Source organism: Saccoglossus kowalevskii, chromosome 9 (genome assembly GCF_978046115.1).
Source record: "Saccoglossus kowalevskii chromosome 9, keSacKowa6.1, whole genome shotgun sequence".
NCBI lineage: Eukaryota > Metazoa > Hemichordata > Enteropneusta > Harrimaniidae > Saccoglossus > Saccoglossus kowalevskii.
In genome coordinates this window covers 37,410,402-37,437,814 of record NC_140649.1, presented here as the reverse complement: position 1 = coordinate 37,437,814, position 27,413 = coordinate 37,410,402, and the positions used below count along the sequence as shown (strand labels likewise).

Sequence of the window (27,413 nt, the reverse complement as noted above, 5' to 3'; positions counted from 1 at the left end):
TCTTGGTCAGCCGTGGTTGTCCAACATCATATATCTCCAGGCGTAGCCATGAGGTTGTTACATAGCAATCAACTTATGTCAACATAATGTATTGTATCTACCGATTGAATCCTCTACAACAAAAGACGCATGTTACAACTACAAGAATAATACCGTGTGTCCCGAATGGTTCCCACAACAAGCACAAACAGAAAAAAAGCTTACAAATCTGTAATGCTTTAATCAGATTGGAATACTGCCCTCCTTTGCACTCTGCCTCTACCTCTATAAATATTTGCTAATCAATAGATGCGGGCTACGAACTAGGTAACTGCAAATCTCGACACGATGGCCGAATCCAACATCATTGCGATGCCAGTCGTTGATTTCAGCGCGTACAGTCTTGACAAGCCGCGTCCAGCCCGGGGTCCAGCCAACGATGTACACGTTCGGGACCTCGTCGACGAAGTACAGCGTGCTTTCCGTACCATGGGATTCCTTTATTTAAAGAATCATGGCATCGATAAGATTCAGGTGTGTCTCACTGTGTTTGTTATAACATTGGTATACTGTGGTGATAAGTTGCAATTCAAAGCACGATCTATAAATCGGTAGACATATTATATAATGTAACGTCAAAAGCCAAACTGCTAATTAGCTTAAGTATATCAGTGAAAATTTATTTTAGCACATCTGTGCACACCCCCTGGGGGGTACTTCTACATTAAGTGGGTAAGGGTGTGAAGCCCACCTCTCGAAAACCATACTCGCTTCTAAACCATTATTTTTTCTATTTATATACCCACTTCTAAACGCAAGCGTTTTCAGCGAAAAAAACAAACACCCAGCTCACAACTTTCGCAACCAGTGAGCGCAACAGGGCAATGCATTTTATTCAGCCTTTTCCAGTAGTTGGCTTTGAATATAAGGATCTGTGAAAAAGTAAATAAATGCTACACATTTCTAAACCAAACCATTGATAAATGGCTACCCACTTCTAAACAAATTAACGTATTGCACTTCTATGGAAGTAGCCCCCCCCCCCGGATGTACACCCGTGTGGGTAATTGTAAAATAGACCAGCGGGTACGTTTTTCTGAGCAGCGTTTGAAAACGTACAATGAAATATACAGTACATACACGTACAATGAAATATACAGTACATACCCGTACAATGAAATATACAGTACATACACGTACAATGAAATATACAGTACATACACGTACAATGAAATATACAGTACATACACGTACTGCATTCTAATCAGAGGTTGGGGTTTTCAAAGAAACGAGTAAGAATATCACGTGAATATCACGTGAACTAATTCCTCAACAAAGCGTAGATAACATGTATCGTATTGATTAGTGTTCTATGAGGGAGGTCAGTGAGTTGTTGATGAATACACACGTTCTTTCTTTTCGACGGCATGCATGGCTGGACACATCATTGCAACCTTCAAAAACACCTGTAACACAACTCTCAATACACTGAATGAAGTCAATTAATGTGGTGAGACATATTAGGGAGAAATATTTACCGACAATAAACGGCAAATTCAAAGCGATGATATTCTTGTTTCGTGGGTTGTTTTCCCCGTCTGCATGTCTATTCACGCCGATATACGACATAGAACCGTAGAGACCCAGAGAAATAAATAGTTCATATTTTATGTTCGGATCAGTATTTACAACCCACAGCTTAACTCTTGGACAATTTAATTTAAATTACGAACACCGGTCTATGTATATAACATCCTAATGTGCGTGACCTTAGTGTCACCGAAGCCTTGTAAACAAAGAGGAATTGTTTATATTTGCACAAACGTGATAAAAATAGCTGATAATCCGTGTGCAATCGCAGTCAGCACATACGGGTATACAATAATGCAAATTAAATATCAAACACCCAACCGCCGCAACTCGTTTGGCATAATACGCATCAATTTAAAAATGGTTTCGTTGCTTGGAAGTATTTAGCCAGCAAGTAATTGTGACAATTAGGGATAACCAATTATGTACAATAGCGTTGAACAATAAAATACGATACGCACGGTGATATCCGCAGGTCCTCATCGCAATTTATTCGCATGTTCAATTTTAAAATGTGTGGTGTCTTTAGTGACAAATCTCCATGTCCGCTCATCAATGTGGTACTCGTTGGCAAAAACGGCACAACCATATATATTCCTTGAATATGGCAAAATACGATGACAAAGTATTTCAGTAAAGATTTATTAAAATAATTGTATTTCTAAGAGATTGTGTCACTGTCTAGAAATGTCCGTTTGTTATATAGTGAATATCAGTGATACATCAATAGATTACGTTGTTGTGTGCATGAAGTGCAGCAAACCTAAGTGCATCACGTGTTGCTTAGTTGCATTAATCACACCTGTCAATCACATATCAAATTATGTTTATTTAATTCAACAATAGCATGACATGTACACCAACATAATAAAATTGGCGACATTTTGCGCCAAAATAGAAGCCGGATAATGTCGTTCAAAAGGTTGTTCGTACTATATATACCATACAGACCATAAATGCATGAACGTCAGTGAGCCAAACAAGGCAAAGTTATTAGCCAATACTAGTAGTTCCAACTAATTTAAAGGGCGGCAGTCGTCACGCCGCGCATGTGTTGATAAACATTGATTTTCTCACAATCCAATGCACTGTAATGGAAATCACGAATACGAGTTTTGACCTAATTACTGTTTGTCACTCCTTCAACATATTCCAGTCATCAAGGAAATGTCATAGTTAAAGCTTAGTAACGTCTCAATTTGTCCTCGTTGGACCGCGCAACATTCAAAGTCGCCATCTTTGTTCATACGAGTCCCATATCTCGCGCATGCGTGGCGCGACGGCCACCGCCTTTTAAATGACACAACACAAAACTCACTTTCTAGATTCAGCGCTCATTTGAAGCTTCCAAAAAGTTTTTTGTCTTACCAGAAGATATTAAGATGAAATATGACATGGCTACTCTTAGTAAGTATGGCTACGTGCATGGTTACGTGCGAATGGAAGCCGAAAGGTAAGTCATGTATACTCACTCAAGCATGAGCACTTTGTCTTCTCATGATATTCACTTAATTACTTTATTCTCGTACTATGTATATTACTGTGACCTGGGAACAAATTCTCATTGACCGCTGTGATTTTCAAAAAGGTATTGGATTGTGTATTCATGAAAAATCTTTATCAAATAGGCGATCCCCAATGCAGCCTAGCTTCAATAGTTCAGAATTGTTTGCCAAATCAACTGATTTTTTTTTGATAACGATCATATAATCAGTGGAAGTGCTCATTACGTGGGAGGTGACAATGACTCTTGTTTCAATATAAGAAAATAATTTCGATTAATCTTATTTTACATTTGAATTGATTTGAAGAAGCGACACGGTTGTCCCCCATGGTGACCTGAAGGAGTGTTTCAATTATCTGCACAACATTGAACCTGATGTAAGTATGGTGTTTATTAGTTTATCCATTATTAATAAATTAAACACTGAAACATGTACATGTTGATTTACTGTGCATTGCCAACACAATCTCCTTTTTTCAGTCATTTACCAGTGACACGGACGTGGTAGCAGATTTTAAAGCAACAATGTCGGATTTCTTCAAGTCATGCGCAGAATTGAGTCAGCGTTTGTTGGAAATAATTGGTCGTGGAATGGAGCTTGAGGTATTAACAAGAATACAATATAGATTTATACTTCAGTGACGTGCCCATTGAAAAATCTTCAGAATGGGCCAGCAAACCTTTTTTTATGTCTTTTTCACTATCACATATAATTGACCATGATGTTTGTCTATCATAAATGTCACTACAAAAGAATTCTAATGAACTTTTCTTTGTTTTATATGTTTAAATTTATGTGAGCGTATTGAGCACATGCTCAATAACGTCTAAAACATGTGCGCATGCGTAAACCAATATCAACAATGTGATTATTATCTTCAAAGGACCCTCGCATCTTTCTTAAAGCTCACGATGGAATTATTGGTGGAGATAACCGTTCGGTTTTAAGAACTTTGTATTACCCAGCACTAGAGGGCGATCATCCAGTCAAAAACGGACAAACTAGATGCGGTGAACACAGTGATTACGGATCCCTGACTTTATTGTTCCAGGACGAGGTTGGCGGTCTCCAGGTAATGCTCTCTCTCTATTTCATTGTGGGTGTCTGCATAAATTTGGTAGAGATCATTTTATGCTTACCACATTCAACAACAGAGGGCGCGCGATGCGATGCGAGCAAGGAGCAGTCCTCATTATGTAAAAAAAATGCGTCGAATACAATAAATGAAAATAATTGTAGTGACGCTAACATAGTTCATGATTTTATGTCAACGCATACATTTTATGATTTTCAAGTGTATGAATTGTGTTACAAATATCAAGTGTTTGAAAGTCCTCTCGCTTTGAGAGATCTTGGCGGTCATTATGTGTTAAGTTGGCGACCATAATTATTGCGTCCCGACGGCCATTGCGACTAAGGTCAACCAATGTGCATTGTTTAGCTGAGAATATAGGTGTGAATGTGAAGTGATGGTACGCTGCTAATGAAGGCCAAGTCAATTTCTAACATTTTCTAAAATCTAATATTTTGGTTTTTGGCGTAATTTCTGTTTATAAATTGGCGATAAGTGATAACAATTTAAAGCTTAGAAGTGGTTCTCAAAGTATTGCCTGTGGTGGCGACATCGCCCTTTCGAAAATAGGATTTTAAAATGAACAACGAAAATCAATTCAATTTGCGACTGTTGGAATAAGGTTGGGGTGTCTGGGTTATTTTCTGGCATGTTATATATAATTGAGGCAACGTGTGGAAGTCTTGGCATAGACATAAAAAAAAAATGAATACAAGCGGCTTATCAATCGTTCATTAAACAACCGGTCGTTTGGTCGTCACGTGGCTATATTCCAGCCACACCATTTGTTGAAACTTTGTTCACTGTCATTATTATTCAAAATTGAAACCCCCTTCTAGAAATCGCACTTCTATGCTTGAAAGTTTTGAGTTGTATAATATTTCGGAGTTGACGTTGGGTCGTGCAATGTTTCAGTCCCGTAAATTTGTTCACAGACAGCCTCATTTACAATGCGATCTTTCAGAAATTCATTTTTGCTCGGATATTAAGCGGCCAACTGACTGTTGATCTCTCTGTTGAAGTTCACTGTTTGACAAAAGCGCTGATATACTCAATGTCAACATTTTTTTCGGTCACCATTTCAACTAGCAAGGCCACAAATCAGTTAGCATGGCTTTAGTTCTGTACTATGACGTCATGTACGAAACGAGCATGTGTTAATCAATTGAATATAAAAAAGTGGGCCTCAATTCAGAACTGACTGGTGACATTGTCGTTTGCGATTTTATTTTATTCGTTGAAATCAATTGAAATTGCGTCAAAAACCAAAATGTTAGAATCGAGAAAATATTAGAAATTCACTGGATCGTCATTAGCCCTTATCTGATACCTTATTATACATGTGCTGTTTAGTAACATAATATCTTCAAAATGACATTATTCTTGAATATCGTGACAAATGAAAACATAATTTTGCTTTGTATTAGAAAATCGGATAATCCGTGAATCGCCGTAATCAACAGACTACCATAATCCGTAAAACTCTAAAATCAACATACACTAAACTGTAGATTACAATAACTCGTAGACTACTGAAATCTGTGGATTAACGTAATTTGTGGATTACCGTAATTCGTAATTCGACTATCACTATCCGTAAAACTCATGGACTAGTGTAATCTGTTGATTGCATTAACCCGTGGATTATAGTAATCTGGATACAATCGTAATTTGTGGATTAGTTTAATCTGCAGACGACTGTAATCTAAGGATTACCGCAAGTCCAAGACTACAGTAGATCCGTAGATTACAGTAATAAGTAAACTAACCTAAATTGCAGACTATCGTAACCGTAGACCACTGTACTATCATTACAGGTGATGTCCAGTTCTGGTGAGTTCGTTGATGCCACACCCATAGAGGGCACAATCATAGTGAATATCGGTGATCTGATGCAACGATGGACGTCAGACAAACTTGTATCCACGGTAACTACTGAGGTTTTACTTTACCTGTAATATCAATCAATTGATTAAATTAAATTATCGAATAAATTACAGTTTCGTGGATGGCCATCGGTGGATTAAGATTCATATTATGTTAACAAAACAACAACATCGTTGTAAAAAGACATGTACCACATTCAATACCGTACGTAATACTGTACATTGCATTGCCCACATCCAACACCGCAATATTACTACTGTACACTGCCCACATTCAACACCACAATATTCAATATTACTACTGTACACTGCCCACATTCAACACCACAATATTCAATATTACTACTGTACACTGCCCACATTTAACACCACAATATTCAATATTACTACTGTACACTGCCCACATTCAACACCACAATATTACTACTATGCACTAACTACATTAAACACTGGGTATATATTTGTGTTAAGTTCAACGTAAACAATGCGCTGTTTGCGTTTATTTCAGAGACATCGGGTGTTGGTACCATCGTCAGTTGACAAAAAACGGAAAACAAGGCAGTCTATAGCGTTTTTTGCAAATCCTAACTGCAAACATCTCATAACTCCTGTCGACGCATGTGACAAGTACCCGCCAATCACTGTCGCCGATTTCCTGAAAATGAAATTGGATTCTACGTATTAACTGCAATACTGCCGAGATTTCGGGAAAGTTATAGCTAAGAAGTGTGATCAGAACGGTAGAACATACATCAAAACGCAACACATCCCCTAAATCAATAAAAGACTACATGTAAGCAGCGACTAAAATAGGAACTTAAATGAATACATTCTAAATTCTTGCACCAACTAAACATTTCAATTATTTCAAATATTCTGACCACCTATCCAAGGAATGTAATTACATAACACCTGACGTGAAAAATATGCCAGAGGATGATATCCTGTTAAAACTGATAAAAGTAAACATGAAGCCTATTGGGAATAAAGATGCACATTTTCCTTCAAAGCCAGAATATGCTTTCTTGATAATAAATGTAATAAAATTGACATTAGTACAATATACATCATGTGTATGGTTAAATGACATCTATATTGTAATAAGTAACCTAGAACCTGTGTGTCACAGTGTAAGGCCTGCTAATTGCTAACGAGAGGGCACCCACAGAACTCACACTGAACAGGGGGTTCTTTCACTGCTAGTATGGGATAGACAAGAAAATAATAGTCACAGTGTAAGGCCTGCTAATTGCTAACGAGAGGGCACCCACAGAACTCACACTGAACAGGGGGTTCTTTCACTGCTAGTATGGGATAGACAAGACAATAATAGTCACAGTGTAAGGCCTGCTAATTGCTAACGAGAGGGCACCCACAGAACTCACACTGAACAGGGGGTTCTTTCACTGCTAGTATGGGATAGACAAGACAATAATAGTCACAGTGTAAGGCCTGCTAATTGCTAACGAGAGGGCACCCACAGAACTCACACTGAACAGGGTGTTCTTTCACTGCTAGTATGGGATAGACAAGACAATAATAGTCACAGTGTAAGGCCTGCTAATTGCTAACGAGAGGGCACCCACAGAACTCACACTGAACAGGGGGTTCTTTCACTGCTAGTATGGGATAGACAAGACAATAATAGTCACAGTGTAAGGCCTGCTAATTGCTAACGAGAGGGCACCCACAGAACTCACACTGAACAGGGGGTTCTTTCACTGCTAGTATGGGATAGACAAGACAATAATAGTCACAGTGTAAGGCCTGCTAATTGCTAACGAGAGGGCACCCACAGAACTCACACTGAACAGGGGGTTCTTTCACTGCTAGTATGGGATATACAAGACAATAATACTGGAAATGGAATACACATACAACAACATATCAAGTTAAAATTCCTGGCTTTAAAACCTCTCAAAATAATTACAGAAAAATACAATTAATTAAGTCACTGAAATAGGGGATTGCTTAGGGAAGTGTGCATTGGTGATAACTCACAGTTCCAGGTGGTAATAATGGACGACAGTCAATGGCTTCTGAAACAACAACGAAGGAACGCAGAGGAAAGCTGTTATTCTAGAGGGCACCGCTGAAAGCAGGAGATCGCAGAGCAGTTTATACTAGTCTCATAGAATGATGGTTGTAGCCTGTATCACTTGTCACACAATATCGTAGCACACACAGGGTACCAAGTTGATAAGCCAATCAGAATGTGATATTGCTAGCAGCCGTGTCACGTAGGCAACTCAGTAGATCATAAACATCCTTTGTTATTCAAATAACAACACACCTGGTAGATTCCAATTCTCCTTCGAAAGTTGTAAACACCCTTTGTTATGTAAATCACAAACACACCTGGTAGATTCAAACTGTCTTTCCAGAGTTGTAAACAAGTATGACCTGTCAATCACCTTTATGACAGTTATCACACGGCAATGCACACCGTTTCTTCCCATGATTCCATGCACACTTCCATTTGCAGGGTTCGAGGTAATATGACAAAAACATGAAATAAAGGTTGTTGACAACCTGGTAATCTTCAACATTGAAGTTAATTATGCACGTGGTCATCACACCATCGGTCAATTACTCTCTCTTTATTGGTCATATTTATTGATTTATATTATTCCCACTACCTTAGATTTTGCCAATAATTATATCACTGTAGTTATTCAGCAAATAAATATAGATATTAACAATCTACATTCAAATTAATTGTCCTTGCGAATTTAAAAATGTGTCACAAAATATGTTTTCATTTTAATATGTGAAAGTGTGTAGTCTTCCAAAGTTTACTCCTGTCAGTGTCAGTTCCGTGTGTATGTATGTATATATGTATTCATGTATGAAGGTTCGTGTTATAAATCAATGGTACAGACTTCGAACAAAGCATCAGCAAACGTTTGGTGAGAAAAAAAAACCAAAAGCTAAGATCACATCGTGTGTTTATGTTTTTTTTTTTTGTATTTTATACTACAACTACATAGGAAAAATATCCCGTACCATCAGCATTTGCACAAATATATTCCATATGATTCACAAGACTTGCATATTCAGGTCAAATATCAACGTCTCTGGCTCTGAGGCGTGTTGATGAAATTTAAATCTAGCAGTTAGTATCTTCATTGAGTGCTGTGTCGTTTATGGCTTAGTTTACCTTTAATAATTACCATCTTGTTGTGACATTTTCGAATCATGCCCTACACATATGCATATGTAGTCTTCCATTGCAGTTCTCATTCCCTTACATAATGTCCTCTGTGGGTACTTAAATCGAATATAGTGAGTGTTGACTTGAGTAAAAAAAAGTAATAATATGATGTGGTTTTATGAAAAACATATCTCACCCGACAAGCTAAGGAGGAAAGCAAAATCAATATTGTTACAGTAATGCTCACTGAATGGATCGAATGTTTGTGTGTTTAGTACCGATAATTCCATTAGTACAACCACATATTGCATACTTTATTCATAACGTTAAGCTTAGTTTCTGAGGGGATTATTTCTTTGGACTATTGGCTTGTTTTTGGTAACTAGTAGACTCCGTGGATTTGGATACTGACAGGACGAAGGAGTCGTGAGCACGCAGAGATGCAGATTATGCTAGATGGATGAGAATAGTGATCCGGGTTCGCCAGGAGAAAGAGGTGAGAGCAATCGGAAAATGCATAGCCAACGTGAGAAGATATCAGTCGGATACCACCACGAGTTAAAGTACCGTTACCTGTAGCACGACTACACGCACAACACAAGCACGAAAATACAATGCGCGATTTAAGAATCGCAATATACTATAGGCAACTGTAAAAAATGCGGGTTTTGTCTATCAGGGGTTGTTATGGATGGATGGTTCGTCAGGTTGAATACACGGGAAGTGGTTGTAACGGGGAATGGGTAACTCGCAAGGCAGTGAGTGGTACACTAGGATCGCTCGACACTTATACGCACCATTCAGTCATAAGGACACCAGTAATATAGTATAGCCGGATATTTATTACAACTACAATCGTCACCATACGCCCCCGGTCCTCTTCTCACTTAATACGCTAGAACCCCCCATTTTTATAAACGACAGTGTTAATCGTTCAACCAATAGTCTAAATACTTTGCATGCGTTGTCATGACGGCATGTGGACTCCGCCAGTGAAGGCGTCGCCCCATAGCATCGTCATGACAACATCAATGCAACTTGGTGACACTGTCCTGTCCAACAAAAGATGAAAATGACCCCATTTTCGGACCGTGGCAACGTATGGTAAAAATATATAAACAGTAGAAAGTGTAAAAATTAGATATATGCAATAGGAATTGTACAAAATCAGATATAGACAACAAGAAATATATAAAAAAAATTAAATACAGATAGAAGAAAATATAAAAAACAAAATTGATGATTAAATGAATAGGATGATTATAATGTGGAGGTAATGGAAGAGTCTGGACCGTGAGTCTTTCAGATGAGTCTGGACCGCGAGTCTTTCAGATGAGTCGGGACCACGAGTCTTTCAGCTGAGTCGGGACCGCGAGTTTTTCAGATGAGTCGGGACCGCCAGTCTTTCAGATGAGTCGGGACCGCGGCCCTCATAGCATCGTCATGACAACATCAATGCAACTTGGTGACACAACTGTATAAAGATTCAACTTTAAGGTTATCCGTAAAGTTTAAATTTATTCGCACCTATAACTACATGGATTATTGGCAACGTTGATAGTAGACAAGTGCGCCTCCATTTTACGCGCAATATCGGACGATTAATGAGAATTGGAACATTATTTAGTCTAACACATGGAGTAAGAAACGATGAATTCGATTGAGTTACATTTACACGTACATTTATGTGTATCCTTGTGCATAACCATGGAATAAATTATTCTTTGCGTGACATTACTGTGAACAATAACTTGAAACTTTGACAACAATGGTCAAACTACGTAGTGATCGAACATATCAATTCAAATACATATGTGTCTTATAATTATTTGCACACATAAGTCCGTTGGGTATCTACAAATAAACCAAACGTGATATGCTCTTGATATTAGTTATGTAACTGTGTTTGGTCGTCAGCTATAGGAATAGGGTTGTATTCATTGTTACCAGTATTTAACACAAACTACTAAGAAAGTGATGAAAACAAAACATGCACGATATTCATAGACAATAACACGTGTTTTTGTAATAGTTCATTACAACAAGTCAATGTTTCAATCACTACTGTAGATACTCACGTGTTGATACAGGGAAAGGATATGACTCTTATGAGAACACGTAAAATCACGTGGAATGTCGATACATCATGAATTCATGCAGACGGGTTTCTTGGATGATTTCAATGAGTCAATAATAGCGAGCACAGAATAGATGTGCATATAGTGTGTATAGGGAAGAAATGTGTTAACTCCATATTGTATTTTGTAAAGATTTATGGGATATAAAATTGAACTGTAGAGGGCGTTTTTTTAAATTAGTCCTGTGTTAAAACATGGAGGCATTCTGTTTATACCTCCGTGGTTAAAAAAAAAACAGCTTTTTACCTCTCCTGTTTTCAAGCAACGCGTTATTATTTTTTTTTAATTATGGTTATATTTTGGAATTTTTATTAATTTTACTGGACATATTGTATTTAAGATTTTTTGGGTTTTTTTTTTACTCTTTTGGCTGCAAGCTGTCTAAATGTAGGAACCATAAAGATATAGGTAAGTGTATCCGATTTCTACTCATTTACTTATTTTAATTTATGTTTTATTATTTTCCACATCACAGCGAAAAAAACATGCATCTATCTCGTCTACTGAAAACTTTTGATGGATTTTAAATCAGGTTTGTAGGAGAGTATGAAAAAATCTATATACCCTAAGAGTTTGGGTCAATCAAATGCAGGGCTGCGCTCGCTCGCCAGGCATTGCCTGCTACATATTGGATAATGTTTTTATTATACTTACCGAAAACAAAGTTTGCACAGAACACAATCTCTTGTAATTTTGTCAAGCTATATGATGGCTGTCATCTTGTTTCAATACAGGCCAACTCTGCCAGCAATTACTAGTGATGAAACCTTCAACGCACTCCAATACACTCCAATACACTCTAACATATATCGTATTATTTTACGTCAGACTTGCCTGACAGAGGCGACGGCACGAAATTAGCATGGTGATCTTGATTCTATTACGTCATCACCTCACTCGAGATTACATGAGATAGCACTGCGCATGTGCGGTCTCTGCATATTCAGGTTTCATTCCACTAATTAACCAATGGCTTGCCTAGCAAGAACCAATGAAATTTTTTAAATATTATTTTTCTCAGGTGCTCCCTGTTTGAGGGCGTAATCACCTGGGTCAGAGGTGAGACCAACATGTGGTCTTTTGTTTACTACTTAGTGGCTGTGTACCTGTGGGTTTATTCTGTGTGTTAATGGATGTTCTAATCTAGGTGTTTTTCCAGTGATTTCTCTTGGTGCAATCCAAATACAGTAGGTGTGTCTTGTTTGCCTGAGATTTGCAAGAGTTTGAGCTGGCCAACATGTTAGTTTTTTCATATGGTTGATTACTGGCATGTTGGTTTCCCATTTTTGAGCCATATTTTCAACTTTCTTCGTCATTTTCATATAGCAATCTCGTCATATGTTAACATTGTCGTCTATGGAAATTCAATTAGTGGTATGAGCCCTTCAGTGCGCTGTAGTCTTTCGACGAGGCTGGACGTGTTGCTGAATACGTCCGCATGAAATTGTCTCTGTGACAATTTGATACACTTATTGACTGAGGTAACGTGTTACTTGTCTGACAGTCTATTGTGTTGTTACACACTGTGTGTACTAATTACTGTCGTCATTAAACAACATAGTTGTTTATCCACGTTCTTCTTTTTGAAAGTTGAACATTTAAATATGGCACAAGAGCTGATGCTACGGCTGAAGACAGACGTTCTCAAAAAAGAAAGAATGTCTCGCTAGCCACATGTGCTGCGGCTAAAACAAAGACAACAATAACAGTTGATAAAGAATGCACGTCCGATACGGCAGCTATATTGGGAATGTTAAAATCTATTCAAGAAAACCAAACAAAGCAAGGCGAGACTATTTCTTCACTGTCTACTAGAATGGACACATTTCAGGAAGCCTGCGAGTATTATGATGATAACCAATGTGGTGTTGGATTTGTGGATTTGGATAACCCCTTGGGGGAAAATCCTAGCAAGAAACCGAAAACGTCAGTAGGACCTGATGATAACAATGGCGACGCCATTAATACTGAACACGCTGGAGAGTCCAGTCTGAGTCTGTTTAATAGTATGGCTGACAAATTTGTCGTCAAAGAAAAGTGCGACGAGCCAGTCGATGATGGACTTGCTGAGATTATTAATGGTTTATTTAGAATGGGAACTTCTGATGAGAAATTTGACGATTTGTCTAAAAAATATAATAGACCAGAGAATTGTGAAGATCTTGCTAAAGTGAGAGTAAATCAGTTGGTTTGGGACATCATTCGCTGAGAAACCAGGACCCTCGACTCTAAATTCCAAATGGCACAGACTGCCCTTGTGAAGGGATCTGCAGTTGTTGTTAAATTGGTAGATGAATTGGCAAATTGCCTGAAAATAAAAAGTGGCTAGATTTAGGCACTGATGCACTGGCTTGTTTGGGTCATGCTAATCGTTTGCTCAATCTACGTAGAAGAGATTGTATGAAACCTGATTTGAAACAGGACTATCCATTTAATATCTACCACTGTGCCATTTACGGATAATCTATTTGGTGAAGATGTCACTAAAAGAGTGAAAGATATAAAGGAAGTTAATAAAATTGGTCAGAATTACTGGCAAAAGACTGGAACTCGAGGAAGGACCAGAGGTCGTATATTTAGATTTAAAAGGAAGAGGACGTGGTGGATACCAGCGTCAACAGAAATTTGACTATTCAAAAAAACTATTCAAAGACCCAGACTGCAAAACAGTCAAAATGAGTACCGAAGCAAAGAGCTCTCAGGTAAGTGATGTAAACGTTAATAAAGTCAACTTTGAAGCAGGGAGACTTAAATACTTCGTTGATATGTGGGGTTCTATTACTTGTGATAAGAGGATACTAGATTTGGTATCGCATGCCCATATTGAATTTACACGGAATCCAAAACAGATTAAGGTTCCTAAATCATATCCTCGTAGTAGTACGGAGGAAACAGTTATTGAAAAAGAAATCCAAAAATTACTGGATAAAAAAGTTATTGTACCATCTACACATTGCTTTGGTGAATTTATTTCCACCATTTTTGTGTGTCCTAAAAAAGATGGTAGTTATAGAATGATCTTAAATTTGAAAGATTTGAATCAATATGTGGCATACCATCATTTTAAGATGGATACGTTTGAGACAGCTGTCAAACTAATTTCCCCTGGTAGCTACATGGCATCTATTGATTTACGAGATGCATATTATTCTGTTCCTATTCCTGAGGAACACCAGAAATATCTCAAATTTGAATGGAAACAGCGGTTTCAATATACTTGTCTGCCAAATGGGTTGGCGAGTGCACCTCGCTTATTTACGAAGCTACTCAAACCGGTTTATTCCACATTGAGAAAGTTAGGTCATGTCAACCTTGGCTATATTGATGATTATTAGTGGGTGACACTATAACAGAGTGCAACCAGAATGTACACGACACATTAGATTTAGTTACAAAGCTGGGTTTCATACCACATTCCGAAAAATCTGTCACATCACCAACTTAAGAGATTGTATTTCTTGGTTTCATTATCAATTCAGTGTCAATGAGAGTAAAATTGACTCCATTGAAGACGGAGAGAATAGTAAGCGGGTGTACTTCATTATTACAGAAAGAAAGGGAGAAAATCCGCACTGTTGCCAAAGTTGTTGGTTTATTGGTATCTAGTGTACCAGCTGTAGAGTATGTGCCATTATTTATCAAATCTTTAGAGATTGAAAAGGCAAGAGCATTACAATTAGATAAGGGCAATTTTGATGCATATATGATCATTACTGCAGTTATGAAAGATAATTTATTATGGTGGGTTGAAAACTTACCAAGTGAAATAAGACATATTTGCAGGAGTAGTCCTGAAATTCAAATAACATCTGATGCTTCTCAAGTTGGCTTGGGAGCAACTTGTCAAAATAAAAAAGACTGGAGGCCCTTGGAAAGAGCAAGAGGCCTTAAATCATATTAATTTTTTGGAGTTACAAGCAGCGTTTTTTGCTCTAAAATCCTTTTGTCCTACAAGGACACATGTGAAATTGCTGCTTGATAATACAACTGCAGTTGCCTATATCAACCACATGGGTGGTGTAAAGTCAAAAATCTGTAATGAAATAACAAAGGATTGGTAGTTATGGTGCAAGGAAAAAAATATTTGGCTTACAGCTGCACATATTCCAGGAATATTAAATGTAGAGGCTGACCATGAATCTAGAAAGTTTCATGACGACACTGACCGGAAATTAGACCTTTGTATATTTAAAAAAGTAACCAAGAGGTTGGGCAGGCCTAATATAGATGTTTTTGCATCTAAACTTAATACACAACTTGAAATATTTGCCTCGTGGAGGCCAGATCCAGATGCAAAATATGTTGAAGCTTTCACATTTAACTGGCATGACACTTATTTCTATGCTTCTCCCCCTTTCAGTGTAATAGGGAAGTGTCTTCAGAAAGTCTGTCTAGATAAAGCAGAAGGAATTATACTAGCACCGATTTGGCCAACCCAGCCTTGGTTTACGAAGCTACTCGGAATGTTAGTGGCGACACCACTGGTCCTTCCAAGGAAACATGATCTACTTCAGACCAAAGGGAAAGTACATCCACTGTGGAGAGATATGTCACTAATGGAATGCAAGATATCCGGATATCACTGGAAATGTGTAAACTTTCTCGAGCAACAACAGAAATCATGTTTCAGTCTTGGAGAGGAGATACAAGGAAACAGTACTCAATTTATACAAGGAAGTGGATACACTTTTGTGATAAAGTCAAGAAAGATCCTTTTCACACAGATATAAATGTACTGTTGGACTTTTTGACTGAACTGTTAGAGTCTGGTTTGGGGTATTCTGCCTTAAACACAGCTAGATCAGCATTGTCTTCTATCTGTATATCTGAGGGTTTTTTGTCTGTTGGGACACATCCTCTTGTTATTAGATTCATGAAAGGTGTATATAATTTGAGGCCTACAGTGCCTAGATATCAGGAAATATGGGATGTTTCTAAGGTGTTAAACTTCCTAAGAAATAATTCTCCAGTAAAAGATTACATTAAAATTACTAGCTTTAAAACTAATTATGCTTATACCACTTTCGGTCACGTGCATCATTGTTCTCGATTTATTCTTGCAAACAGAGTGAATTTATATGCAAATTGTAAAAAGCAACGCATTCGCAAATATGCAAAGTGTAAAGGTCACTTTCATTCATATGCAAAGTGTAAATGCTACACTTTGTATCAAAAGTGTAGCGTTTACAATTAACATATCAATAGAAGTGTAACCGTTTACAATTTGCATTACAAATTAAACAAAGTATATGCATTTAATCACACAAATCACAATGAGGGTGCAAATCTCACTAATTTAATTATACTTTCTATGGGAAAAAAAGTACTACAAAACTACAATTCAATATTGACACATTTGTTTCCGTCCTGGATCTTAATTTTAATTTGTTTAGAACAACAATCATTTGAACGACACATTTCTCTGAATTCTGCATGTGATGTTGCAGTCACTGGTTCAGGCGGTGGCTGTTCATATCTTTCAACCTTAGGCTTGTGTACGGAATCGGAATCGTCAATTACGATGGCTGAAGTACTTGCTTTCGGTAGTGGAGGTTGGAGAGCATCAGATACGATTTTCTGAAGAGAGTTACTTGTTCGTTTATATGTTCTCAACCCATCAGACGATCTGTGACCAGTGCGTTCTTTGATTAGTTGCTCATCAAAGCCTTTTTCATACAACGAAGTCGCCGCAGTAACCTAAAAGTATGAAAAGAATGATTTGAGAAGTAAATATACCGACATTTATTTGCATCGCGTTTGAAATACGTTTTCACAATGTACAATATTTGTTTTCAATCGACGAAATTCAAACACATTTGAAACCATCCCAAGATCCCACCCACCCCAGAATCACTTGAGACAAACTTACCTTACCCGAGTGTCCAGTATGATACCAATCTATTCCAGCCAGATCACACATTCTTTTTGGATATTGTAAAGTATTTACTCCAATCTTCTGTTTAGAAAATTTGAGCCCTCCGGTGGACGTCAGTGGACGTCGGTAGAAGGGACCTTTCGGTGGAATACATTGCAAATAACGTTTCAATAACTGAACAACACAACGCGTGTTGGAAGGATCGCCGTATTGGCGCACATTTTTATACGGGATTTTCCGCGAGTAATACAGTCCTCCTTGATTATTTTTACACGGTCTACCATTAAATTCAATATAGTCAGCTTGATTGTCTGATCCTTGTACGAACTGTTCGGCTGTAAGGTTACTATGTTCGTCGACTGCTCGGAGAGCGAACACTTTACACACATAAAAGTAGACCGCATAACTCAAATTTGTAGCAGACTCTATGGAAAAAACCTTATCCCACAATTTGTTTTCATCATCATCTGTGTATGGTTCAGCTTGACGTTTAATAACACCTATTCCCCGTCTGTCTATACTCTTCATTACACCGTCCAGGGTGTGATGGAATTCCATAAATTCCCGAGCATGTGTAACCATAAAGCACAAGTCAATTCTTTTGCATTCGTCACGTAAATATCTCTGAATTGCGCTACAAAGCACACGCAGGCTATTAGATGGATATTCTGTTCCGTCTTGTCGACGAGCCTCGACAACAAAGCGACACAACCAAAATGAAAGTTCACGTACACCAAGTTCGCTGCATAATCTGGAAACAAATGTGAACACGTCACTACTGCTTACCCCGTGCTTCTCGACTCGTTCATTTCTGGCTCGGTCCCATTCATCCCACACAGACACTCGCGAATTCTGAGTGGCAGCTATCTGTTCATTGTCTACAGGTAAACCGAAACGTTGACGTTCTTGTTTTGTTAACTTAAAATCTTCTTTTTCGTCGTATTGAGAGCAAAATCTCTCAATGTCATCGTTGTACTCAAGCTCCGAATCGGAGATGTCACTGTATTCGACCATCACTGAGCGCTGCCTGCATTCGAAATGACAAGACCATGCTTTGACACGTGGAAAATTCAAATGTATTCAAAATATTGACCAATGAGTGGAGTTTATTTGAAAAGACCATTCAGCAAATAAGGCTTATTGGTCATATCACTTAACATCCAATCGTATTCGAATTGATTGGAATTCTATGTAGTCATCACGAAACGAAGAGATTACATGCCCACCATCGTTTTTATCCCACCCATTGTTGATCTGTTGCAATCCTAGGGTTTACCTTCTATGGCTTGACATGTGTACGTATGTGAACATTTCGATCTATATAAAGCCTGAATATGCAGAGGCCGCACATGCGCAGTGCTATCTCATGTAATCTCTTCGTTTCCTGATGAGTACATAGATTTCAATCAAACTTCACTTCTGGAAGTTCGTTTAATTTTTGAATTTTATATTATGGTTTATGTCTAGTCACACTATATTACATTACAATAATAGTAAGATACATTGTAACCACATTATTTTGAATGGTTGATGTTTCAGGTTTTTATTATCATATGGAAATTGTGTGGTACTTTAATGAAACACAAGTCGATTCATCAAATACACCCATACGTTTATTACCGAATTATTATGCCTCACTTAAAATAGGGCTATGTAATTTTAAAATGTACAATATTGTATTTTTCATGGTTACAAAATGGATGATTATAATAAACTGGAACAACCTGAGATATATACGTTGGTGAATGAAGTAAACAGAGTTCTGAAATAGCATTTTATATTTTTTTGTTTCAACATTCTCGTAATGACTAAAAGTACAATTTGCAAGTTATAAAATCTCTTTATGAAAACATCACATACAAGTGAGATAAACTGTAGCCACACTACATCACATTACATAAAAGTAACACATAGTAACCACATCACATTATATAAGAGTAACACACTGTAACCACACTACATTGCATTACATAATAGTAACACATTGTGACCACACTACATCACATTACAAAATAGTAACACATTGTAACCACACTACATCACATTACATGATAGTAACACATTGTGACCACACTACATCACATTACATAAGAGTAACACACTGTAACCACACTACATCACATTACGTGATAGTAACACATTGTGACCACACTACATCACATTACATGATAGTAACACATTGTGACCACACTACATCACATTACATGATAGTAACACATTGTAACCACACTACATCACATTACATGATAGTAACACATTGTGACCACACTACATCACATTACATAATAGTAACACATTCTAAACACACATCACATTACATAATAGTAACACATTGTAACCACACTACATCACATTACGTAATAGTAACAATGTAACCACACTACATCACATTACATAATATTAAAACACATTATAGCCACACTACATCATATTACATAATAGTAACACATTGTAACCACACTACATCACATTACATAATAGTAAACACAATGTAACCACACTACGTCACATTACATAATATTTAAACACATTGTAACCACACTACGTCACATTAAATAATAATAAAACACATTGTAACCACACTACATCACATCATATTACATACTAGTAAGACACAATGTTGCCACACTACATCACATTACATAATAGTAACACAATGTTGCCACACTACATCACATTACGTAATAATAAGACACATTGTTGCCATACTACATCACATTACATAATAATAACACACAATGTTGCCACACTACATCACATTACATAATAGTAAGACACAATGTTGCCATAGTACATCACATTACATGATAGTAACACACAATGTTGCCACACTACATCGTATCACATAATAGTAAGACAAAATGTTGCCACACTACATCATATTACGTAATAGTAAGACGCATTGTAACCACGCTACATCACATTACATAATAGTAACACACTGTAACCGCACTACATAACATTACATAATATTAACACACTGTAACCACATTACATCACATTGCATAATAGTAAGACACAATGTTGCAACACTACATCACATTACATAATAGTAACACACACTGTAACCACACTACATCACATTACAAAATATTAACACATTGTAACTACACTACATCACATTACATAATATTAACACATTGTAACCACACTACATCACATTACAAAATATTAACACATTGTAACTACACTACATCACATTACATAATATTAACACATTGTAACCACACTACATAACATTACATAATAGTAACACACTGTAACCGCACTACATCACATTGCATAATAGTAAGACACAATGTTGCAACACTACATCACATCACATTACATAATAGTAACACACACTGTAACCACACTACATCACATTACAAAATATTAACACATTGTAACTACACTACATCACATTACATAATAGTAACACACAATGTAACCACACTACATCACGTTACATAATAGTAACACACACTAACCACACTACATCACATTACATTATAGTAAGACACAATGTTGTCACACTACATCACATTACATAATAGTAAGACACAATGTTGCCACACGACATCACATTACATAATAGTAAGACACAATGTTGCCACACTACATCACATTACGTAATAGTAAGACACAATGATGCCACACTACATCACATCACATTACGTAATAGTAAGACACAATGTTGCCACACTACATCACATCACATTACGTAATAGTAAGACACAATGTTGCCACAATACATCACATTCCATAATAGTAAGACACAATGTTGCCACACTACAACACATTACGTAATAGTAAGACAAATTGTTGCCACACTTCATCACATTACGTAATAGTAAGACACAATGTTGCCACACTAAATCATATTACATAATAGTAAGACACAATGTTGCCACACTACGTCACATTACATAATAGTAAGACACAATGTTGCCACACTACATCACATTACGTAACAGTAAGACACAATGTTGCTACACTACATCACATCACATTACGTAATAGTAAGACACAATGTTGCCACACTAAATCACATCACATTACGTAATAGTAAGACAATGTTGCCAAACTACATCACATTACGTAATAGTAAGACAAATTGTTGCCACACTTCATCACATTACGTAATAGTAAGACACACTGTAACCACACTACATCACATTATATAATAGTAAGACACAATGTTGCCACACTACATCACATTACATAATAGTAACACACACTGTAACCACACTACATCACATTACATAATAGTAAGACACAATGTTGCCACACTACATCACATTACTTAATTGTAAGGCACAATGATGCCACACTACATCACATTACATAATAGTAAGACACAATGTTGCCACACTACATCACATTACATAATAGTAAGACACAATGTTGCCACACTACATCACATTACGTAATAGTAAGACACAATGTTGCCACACTACATCACGTCGCATTACGTAATAGTAAGACAGTGTTGCCACACTAAATCATATTACATAATAGTAAGACACAATGTTGCCACACTACATCACATTACATAATAGTAAGACACAATGTTGCCACGCTACATCATATTACGTAACAGTAAGACACAATGTTGCCACACTACATCACATCACATTACGTAATAGTAAGACACAATGTTGCCACACTACATCACATCACATTACGTAATAGTAAGACACAATGTTGCCACACTACATCACATCACATTACGTACTAGTGAGACACAATGTTGCCACACTACATCACATTACGTAATAGTAAGACACAATGTTGCCACACTACATCACATTACATAATAGTGAGACACAATGTTGCCACACTTCATCACATTACATAATCGTAAGTCACAATGTTGCCACACTACATCACATTACATAATAGTAAGACACAATGTTGCCACACTACATCACATTACATAATAGTGAGACACAATGTTGCCACACTTCATCACATTACATAACAGTAAGACACAATGTTGCCACACTACATCACATTACATAATAGTAAGACACAATGTTGCCACACTACATCACATTACGTAATAGTAAGACACATTGTTGTCACACTACATCACATTACTAAATAGTAAGACACAATGTTGCCACACTACATCATATTACATAATAGTAAGACACAATGTTGCCACACTACATCATATTACATAATAGTAAGACACAATGTTGCCACACTACATCACATTACATAATAGTAACACATTGTAACCACACTACATCACATTACATAATAGTAACACATAATGTTGCCACACTACAGCACATTACGTAATAGTAACACATACTGTAACCACACTACATCGCATTACATAATAGTAAGACACAATGTTGCCACACTACATCATATTACGTAATGGTAAGACACATTGTTGCCACACTACATCACATTACATAATAGTAAGACACAATGTTGCCACCCTACATCATATTACATAATAGTAACACACAATGTTGCACACTACATCACATAATAGTAACACACACTGTAACCACACTACATCACATTACATAATCGGAAGACACAATGTTGCCACACTACATCACATTGCGTAATAGTAAAACACAATGTTGCCACACTACATCACATTACATAACAGTAAGACACAATGTTGTCACACTACATCATATTATATATTAGTAAGACACAATGTTGCCACACTACATCACATTACGTAATAGTAAGACACAATGTTGCCACACTACATCATATTACATAATAGTAACACACAATGTTGCCACACTACATCACATTACATAATAGTGAGACACAATGTTGCCATACTACATCACATTACATGATAGTAACACACAATGTTGCCACACTACATCACATTACGTATTAGTAAGACACAATGTTGCCACACTACATCATATTACATAATAGTAAGACACAATGTTGCCACACTACATCACTTTACATAATAGTAACACATTGTAACCACACTACATCACATTACGTAATAGTAAGACACAATGTTGCCTCACTAACGCCAAGATATACCAATATGTTTAGGATTCTAGTTATGTGAATCTAGTTGTTTGGTAGGCGATTAGATTAGTGATAAGATGCAACGGTCTGAGCTTTGTCGTCTGACCTATGCGTGCGTTTATAGAATCACTGCAATTGATTACGCATAATCGGATTCACATAAAAAGGAAACATATGTGGTTACCATGGACACGCGAGATTTGCCAAGGACACACTCGTTTGTGTGTGTGTGTGTTTATCATATTATTCATTCATCGACATAGCTTAATGATCTCAGATCAGAATAATTTCACCCACGTTTCAAAGTGTTTCTAATCTACACACTACATCACAATACTTAATAGTAAGGCACAATGATGCCACACTACATCACATTACCTAATAGTAAGACACACTGTAACCACACTACATCACATTATATAATAGTAAGACACAGTGTTGCCACGCTACAACACATTACGTAATAGTAAGACAAATTGTTGCCACACTTCATCACATTACGTAATAGTAAGACACACTGTAACCACACTACATCACATTATATAATAGTAAGACACAATGTTGCCACACTACATCACATTACATAATAGTAAGACACAATGTTGCCACACTACATCACAATACTTAATAGTAAGGCACAATGATGCCACACTACAACACATTACGTAATAGTAAGACAAATTGTTGCCACACTTCATCACATTACGTAATAGTAAGACACACTGTAACCACACTACATCACATTATATAATAGTAAGACACAATGTTGCCACACTACATCACATTACATAATAGTAAGACACAATGTTGCCACACTACATCACAATACTTAATAGTAAGGCACAATGATGCCACACTACATCACATTACATAATAGTAAGACACAATGTTGCCACACTACATCACATTACATAATAGTAAGACACAATGTTGCCACACTACATCACATTACGTAATAGTAAGACACAATGTTGCCACACTACATCGCGTCACATTACGTAATAGTAAGACAGTGTTGCCACACTAAATCATATTACATAATAGTAAGACACAATGTTGCCACACTACATCACATTACATTACATTATGTAATAGTAAGACACAATGTTGCCACACTACATCACATCACATTACGTAATAGTAAGACACAATGTTGCCACACTACATCACATCACATTACGTAATAGTAAGACACAATGTTGCCACACTACATCACATTACGTAATAGTAAGATACAATGTTGCCACACTACATCATATTACATAATCGTAAGTCACAATGTTGCCACACTACATCACATTACATATAAGTAAGAGACAATGTTGCCACACTACAACACATTACGTAATAGTCAGACAAATTGTTGTCACACTTCATCACATTACGTAATAGTAAGACATACTGTAACCACACTACATCACATTACATAATAGTAAGACACAATGTTGCCACACTACATCACATTACATAATAGTGAGACACAATGTTGCCACACTTCATCACATTACATAACAGTAAGACACAATGTTGCCACACTACATCACATTACATAATAGTAAGACACAATGTTGCCACACTACATCACATTACGTAATAGTAAGACGCATTGTTGCCACACTACATCACATTACATAATAGTAAGACACAATGTTGCCACACTACATCATATTACATAATAGTAAGACACAATGTTGCCACACTACATCACATTACATAATAGTAAGACACAATGTTGCCACACTACATCACATTACGTAATAGTAAGACACAATGTTGCCACACTACATCGCGTCACATTACGTAATAGTAAGACAGTGTTGCCACACTAAATCATATTACATAATAGTAAGACACAATGTTGCCACACTACATCACATTACATTATGTAATAGTAAGACACAATGTTGCCACACTACATCACATCACATTACGTAATAGTAAGACACAATGTTGCCACACTACATCACATCACATTACGTAATAGTAAGACACAATGTTGCCACACTACATCACATTACGTAATAGTAAGACACAATGTTGCCACACTACATCATATTACATAATCGTAAGTCACAATGTTGCCACACTACATCACATTACATATAAGTAAGAGACAATGTTGCCACACTACAACACATTACGTAATAGTCAGACAAATTGTTGTCACACTTCATCACATTACGTAATAGTAAGACATACTGTAACCACACTACATCACATTACATAATAGTAAGACACAATGTTGCCACACTACATCACATTACATAATAGTGAGACACAATGTTGCCACACTTCATCACATTACATAACAGTAAGACACAATGTTGCCACACTACATCACATTACATAATAGTAAGACACAATGTTGCCACACTACATCACATTACGTAATAGTAAGACACATTGTTGCCACACTACATCACATTACATAATAGTAAGACACAATGTTGCCACACTACATCATATTACATAATAGTAAGACACAATGTTGCCACACTACATCACATTACATAATAGTAACACATTGTAACCACACTACATCACATTACATAATAGTAAGACACAATGTTGCCAAACTACAGCACATTACGTAATAGTAACACATACTGTAACCACACTACATCGCATTACATAATAGTAAGACACAATGTTGGCACACTACATCACATTACGTAATGGTAATACACATTGTTGCCACACTACATCACATTACATAATAGTAACACACAATGTTGCCACACTACATCATATTACATAATAGTAACACACAATGTTGCCACACTACATCACATAATAGTAACACACACTGTAGCCACACTACATCACATTACATAATCGTAAGACACAATGTTGCCACACTACATCACATTACGTAATAGTAAGACACATTGTTGCCACACTACATCACATTACATAATAGTAATACACAGTGTTGCCACACTACATCACATTACGTATTAGTAAGACACAATGTTGCCACACTACATCATATTACATAATAGTAAGACACAATGTTGCCACACTACATCACTTTACATAATAGTAACACATTGTAACCACACTACATCACATTACGTAATAGTAAGACACAATGTTGCCACACTACACCACATTACACAATAGTAACACATTGTAACCACACTACATCACATTACGTAATAGTAAGACACAATGTTGCCTCACTAACGCCAAGATATACCAATATGTTTAGGATTCTAGTTATGTGAATCTAGTTGTTTGGTAGGCGATTAGATTAGTGATAAGATGCAACGGTCTGAGCTTTGTCGTCTGACATATGCGTGGGTTTATAGAATCACTGCAATTGATTACGCATAATCGGATTCACATAAAAAGGAAACATATGTGGTTACCATGGACACGCGAGATTTGCCAAGGACACACTCGTTTGTGTGTGTGTTTATCATATTATTCATTCATCGACATAGCTTAATGATCTCAGATCAGAATAATTTCACCCACGTTTTTCTAATCTACATATATGACATATAGAACACACATTTCTGAAGAGTTAGTTCTGTGTTATTGGTAGCATAGACAATATAGCCACTAGCGTGAGTTGAAATTCAAATAGAACACACAGATCTGAATAGTTAGTTCTGTGTTATTGGTAGCATAGACAATATAGCCACTAGCGTGAGTTGAAATTCAAATAGAACACACAGATCTGAATAGTTAGTTCTGTGTTATTGGTAGCATAGACAATATAGCCACTAGCGTGACTTGAAGGCACTGTTTGACAATGCGTAGTCATTAATTTGTTTCTATGAATGTACCACCGATCCTGAATAAGCGAAACGTTGTATTTTTATTATTATGATTATGATTATAATTATAATTATAATTATTATAATAATATAGCGCACAACACTGCGTCTCAGAGCGCTTTATAACGTTGAAATGACAATAAAAAAAATGTAAGTTAAAATTGTAACCACACTACGTAATAGTAAAACACATTGTAGCCGTACTACATTACATTACGTAATAGTAATCTACATTGAAGCCATACTACATCACATTACGTAACAGTAAAACACATTGAAGCCATACTACATCACGTTACGTAATAGTAAAACACATTGAAGCCGTACTACAACACATTACGTAATATTAAAACACATTGAAGCCGTACTACATCACGTTACATAATAGTAAAACACATTGAAGCCGTACTAAATCACCTTACG

The 27,413-nt window shown here is 36.7% G+C and overlaps 2 protein-coding genes, 1 long non-coding RNA gene and 1 pseudogene across 3 annotated transcripts; 2 read left to right on the top strand and 2 right to left on the bottom strand.

The window, feature by feature from the left end:
* The first annotated feature begins 293 nt into the window (after positions 1-293).
* Positions 294-7,097, top strand: LOC100372132 (uncharacterized). Its single transcript, XM_006822192.3, has 7 exons — positions 294-513; positions 2,895-3,022; positions 3,381-3,450; positions 3,554-3,676; positions 3,958-4,146; positions 5,964-6,074; positions 6,541-7,097. Exons 1-7 carry the CDS (start codon positions 328-330, stop codon positions 6,715-6,717), a joined length of 984 nt encoding a protein of 327 aa, XP_006822255.3. The 5' UTR covers positions 294-327; the 3' UTR covers positions 6,718-7,097.
* LOC146739190 (uncharacterized) lies at positions 6,491-8,224 on the bottom strand. Its single transcript, XR_014930460.1, has 2 exons — positions 8,034-8,224; positions 6,491-6,687 (listed from the first exon to the last, which is right to left on the bottom strand). It is a non-coding gene; the product is annotated as an uncharacterized LOC146739190 (long non-coding RNA).
* Positions 8,225-13,074: 4,850 nt separating this feature from the next.
* Positions 13,075-16,518, top strand: LOC146739189 (uncharacterized; annotated as a pseudogene).
* An 80-nt stretch (positions 16,519-16,598) lies between these two features.
* LOC146739188 (uncharacterized) lies at positions 16,599-17,781 on the bottom strand. Its single transcript, XM_085503850.1, has 2 exons — positions 17,194-17,781; positions 16,599-17,021 (listed from the first exon to the last, which is right to left on the bottom strand). The coding sequence occupies exons 1-2, from the start codon at positions 17,779-17,781 to the stop codon at positions 16,659-16,661; spliced, it is 951 nt and encodes a 316-aa protein (XP_085359976.1). The 3' UTR covers positions 16,599-16,658.
* Positions 17,782-27,413: the final 9,632 nt, after the last annotated feature.

Excerpts from the sequence above, each read along its gene's own strand:
- LOC100372132 (XM_006822192.3), top strand. The coding sequence starts at position 328 with ATGGCCGAATCCAACATCATTGCGATGCCAGTCGTTGATTTCAGCGCG. Across the intron at positions 3,677-3,957 it reads GTCGTGGAATGGAGCTTGAG|GACCCTCGCATCTTTCTTAA; the intron begins GTATTAACAAGA and ends TTATCTTCAAAG. Across the intron at positions 4,147-5,963 it reads ACGAGGTTGGCGGTCTCCAG|GTGATGTCCAGTTCTGGTGA; the intron begins GTAATGCTCTCT and ends CTATCATTACAG.
- LOC146739188 (XM_085503850.1), bottom strand. The coding sequence starts at position 17,781 with ATGGTTACACATGCTCGGGAATTTATGGAATTCCATCACACCCTGGAC. Across the intron at positions 17,022-17,193 it reads ATACTGGACACTCGGGTAAG|GTTACTGCGGCGACTTCGTT; the intron begins GTAAGTTTGTCT and ends TCATACTTTTAG.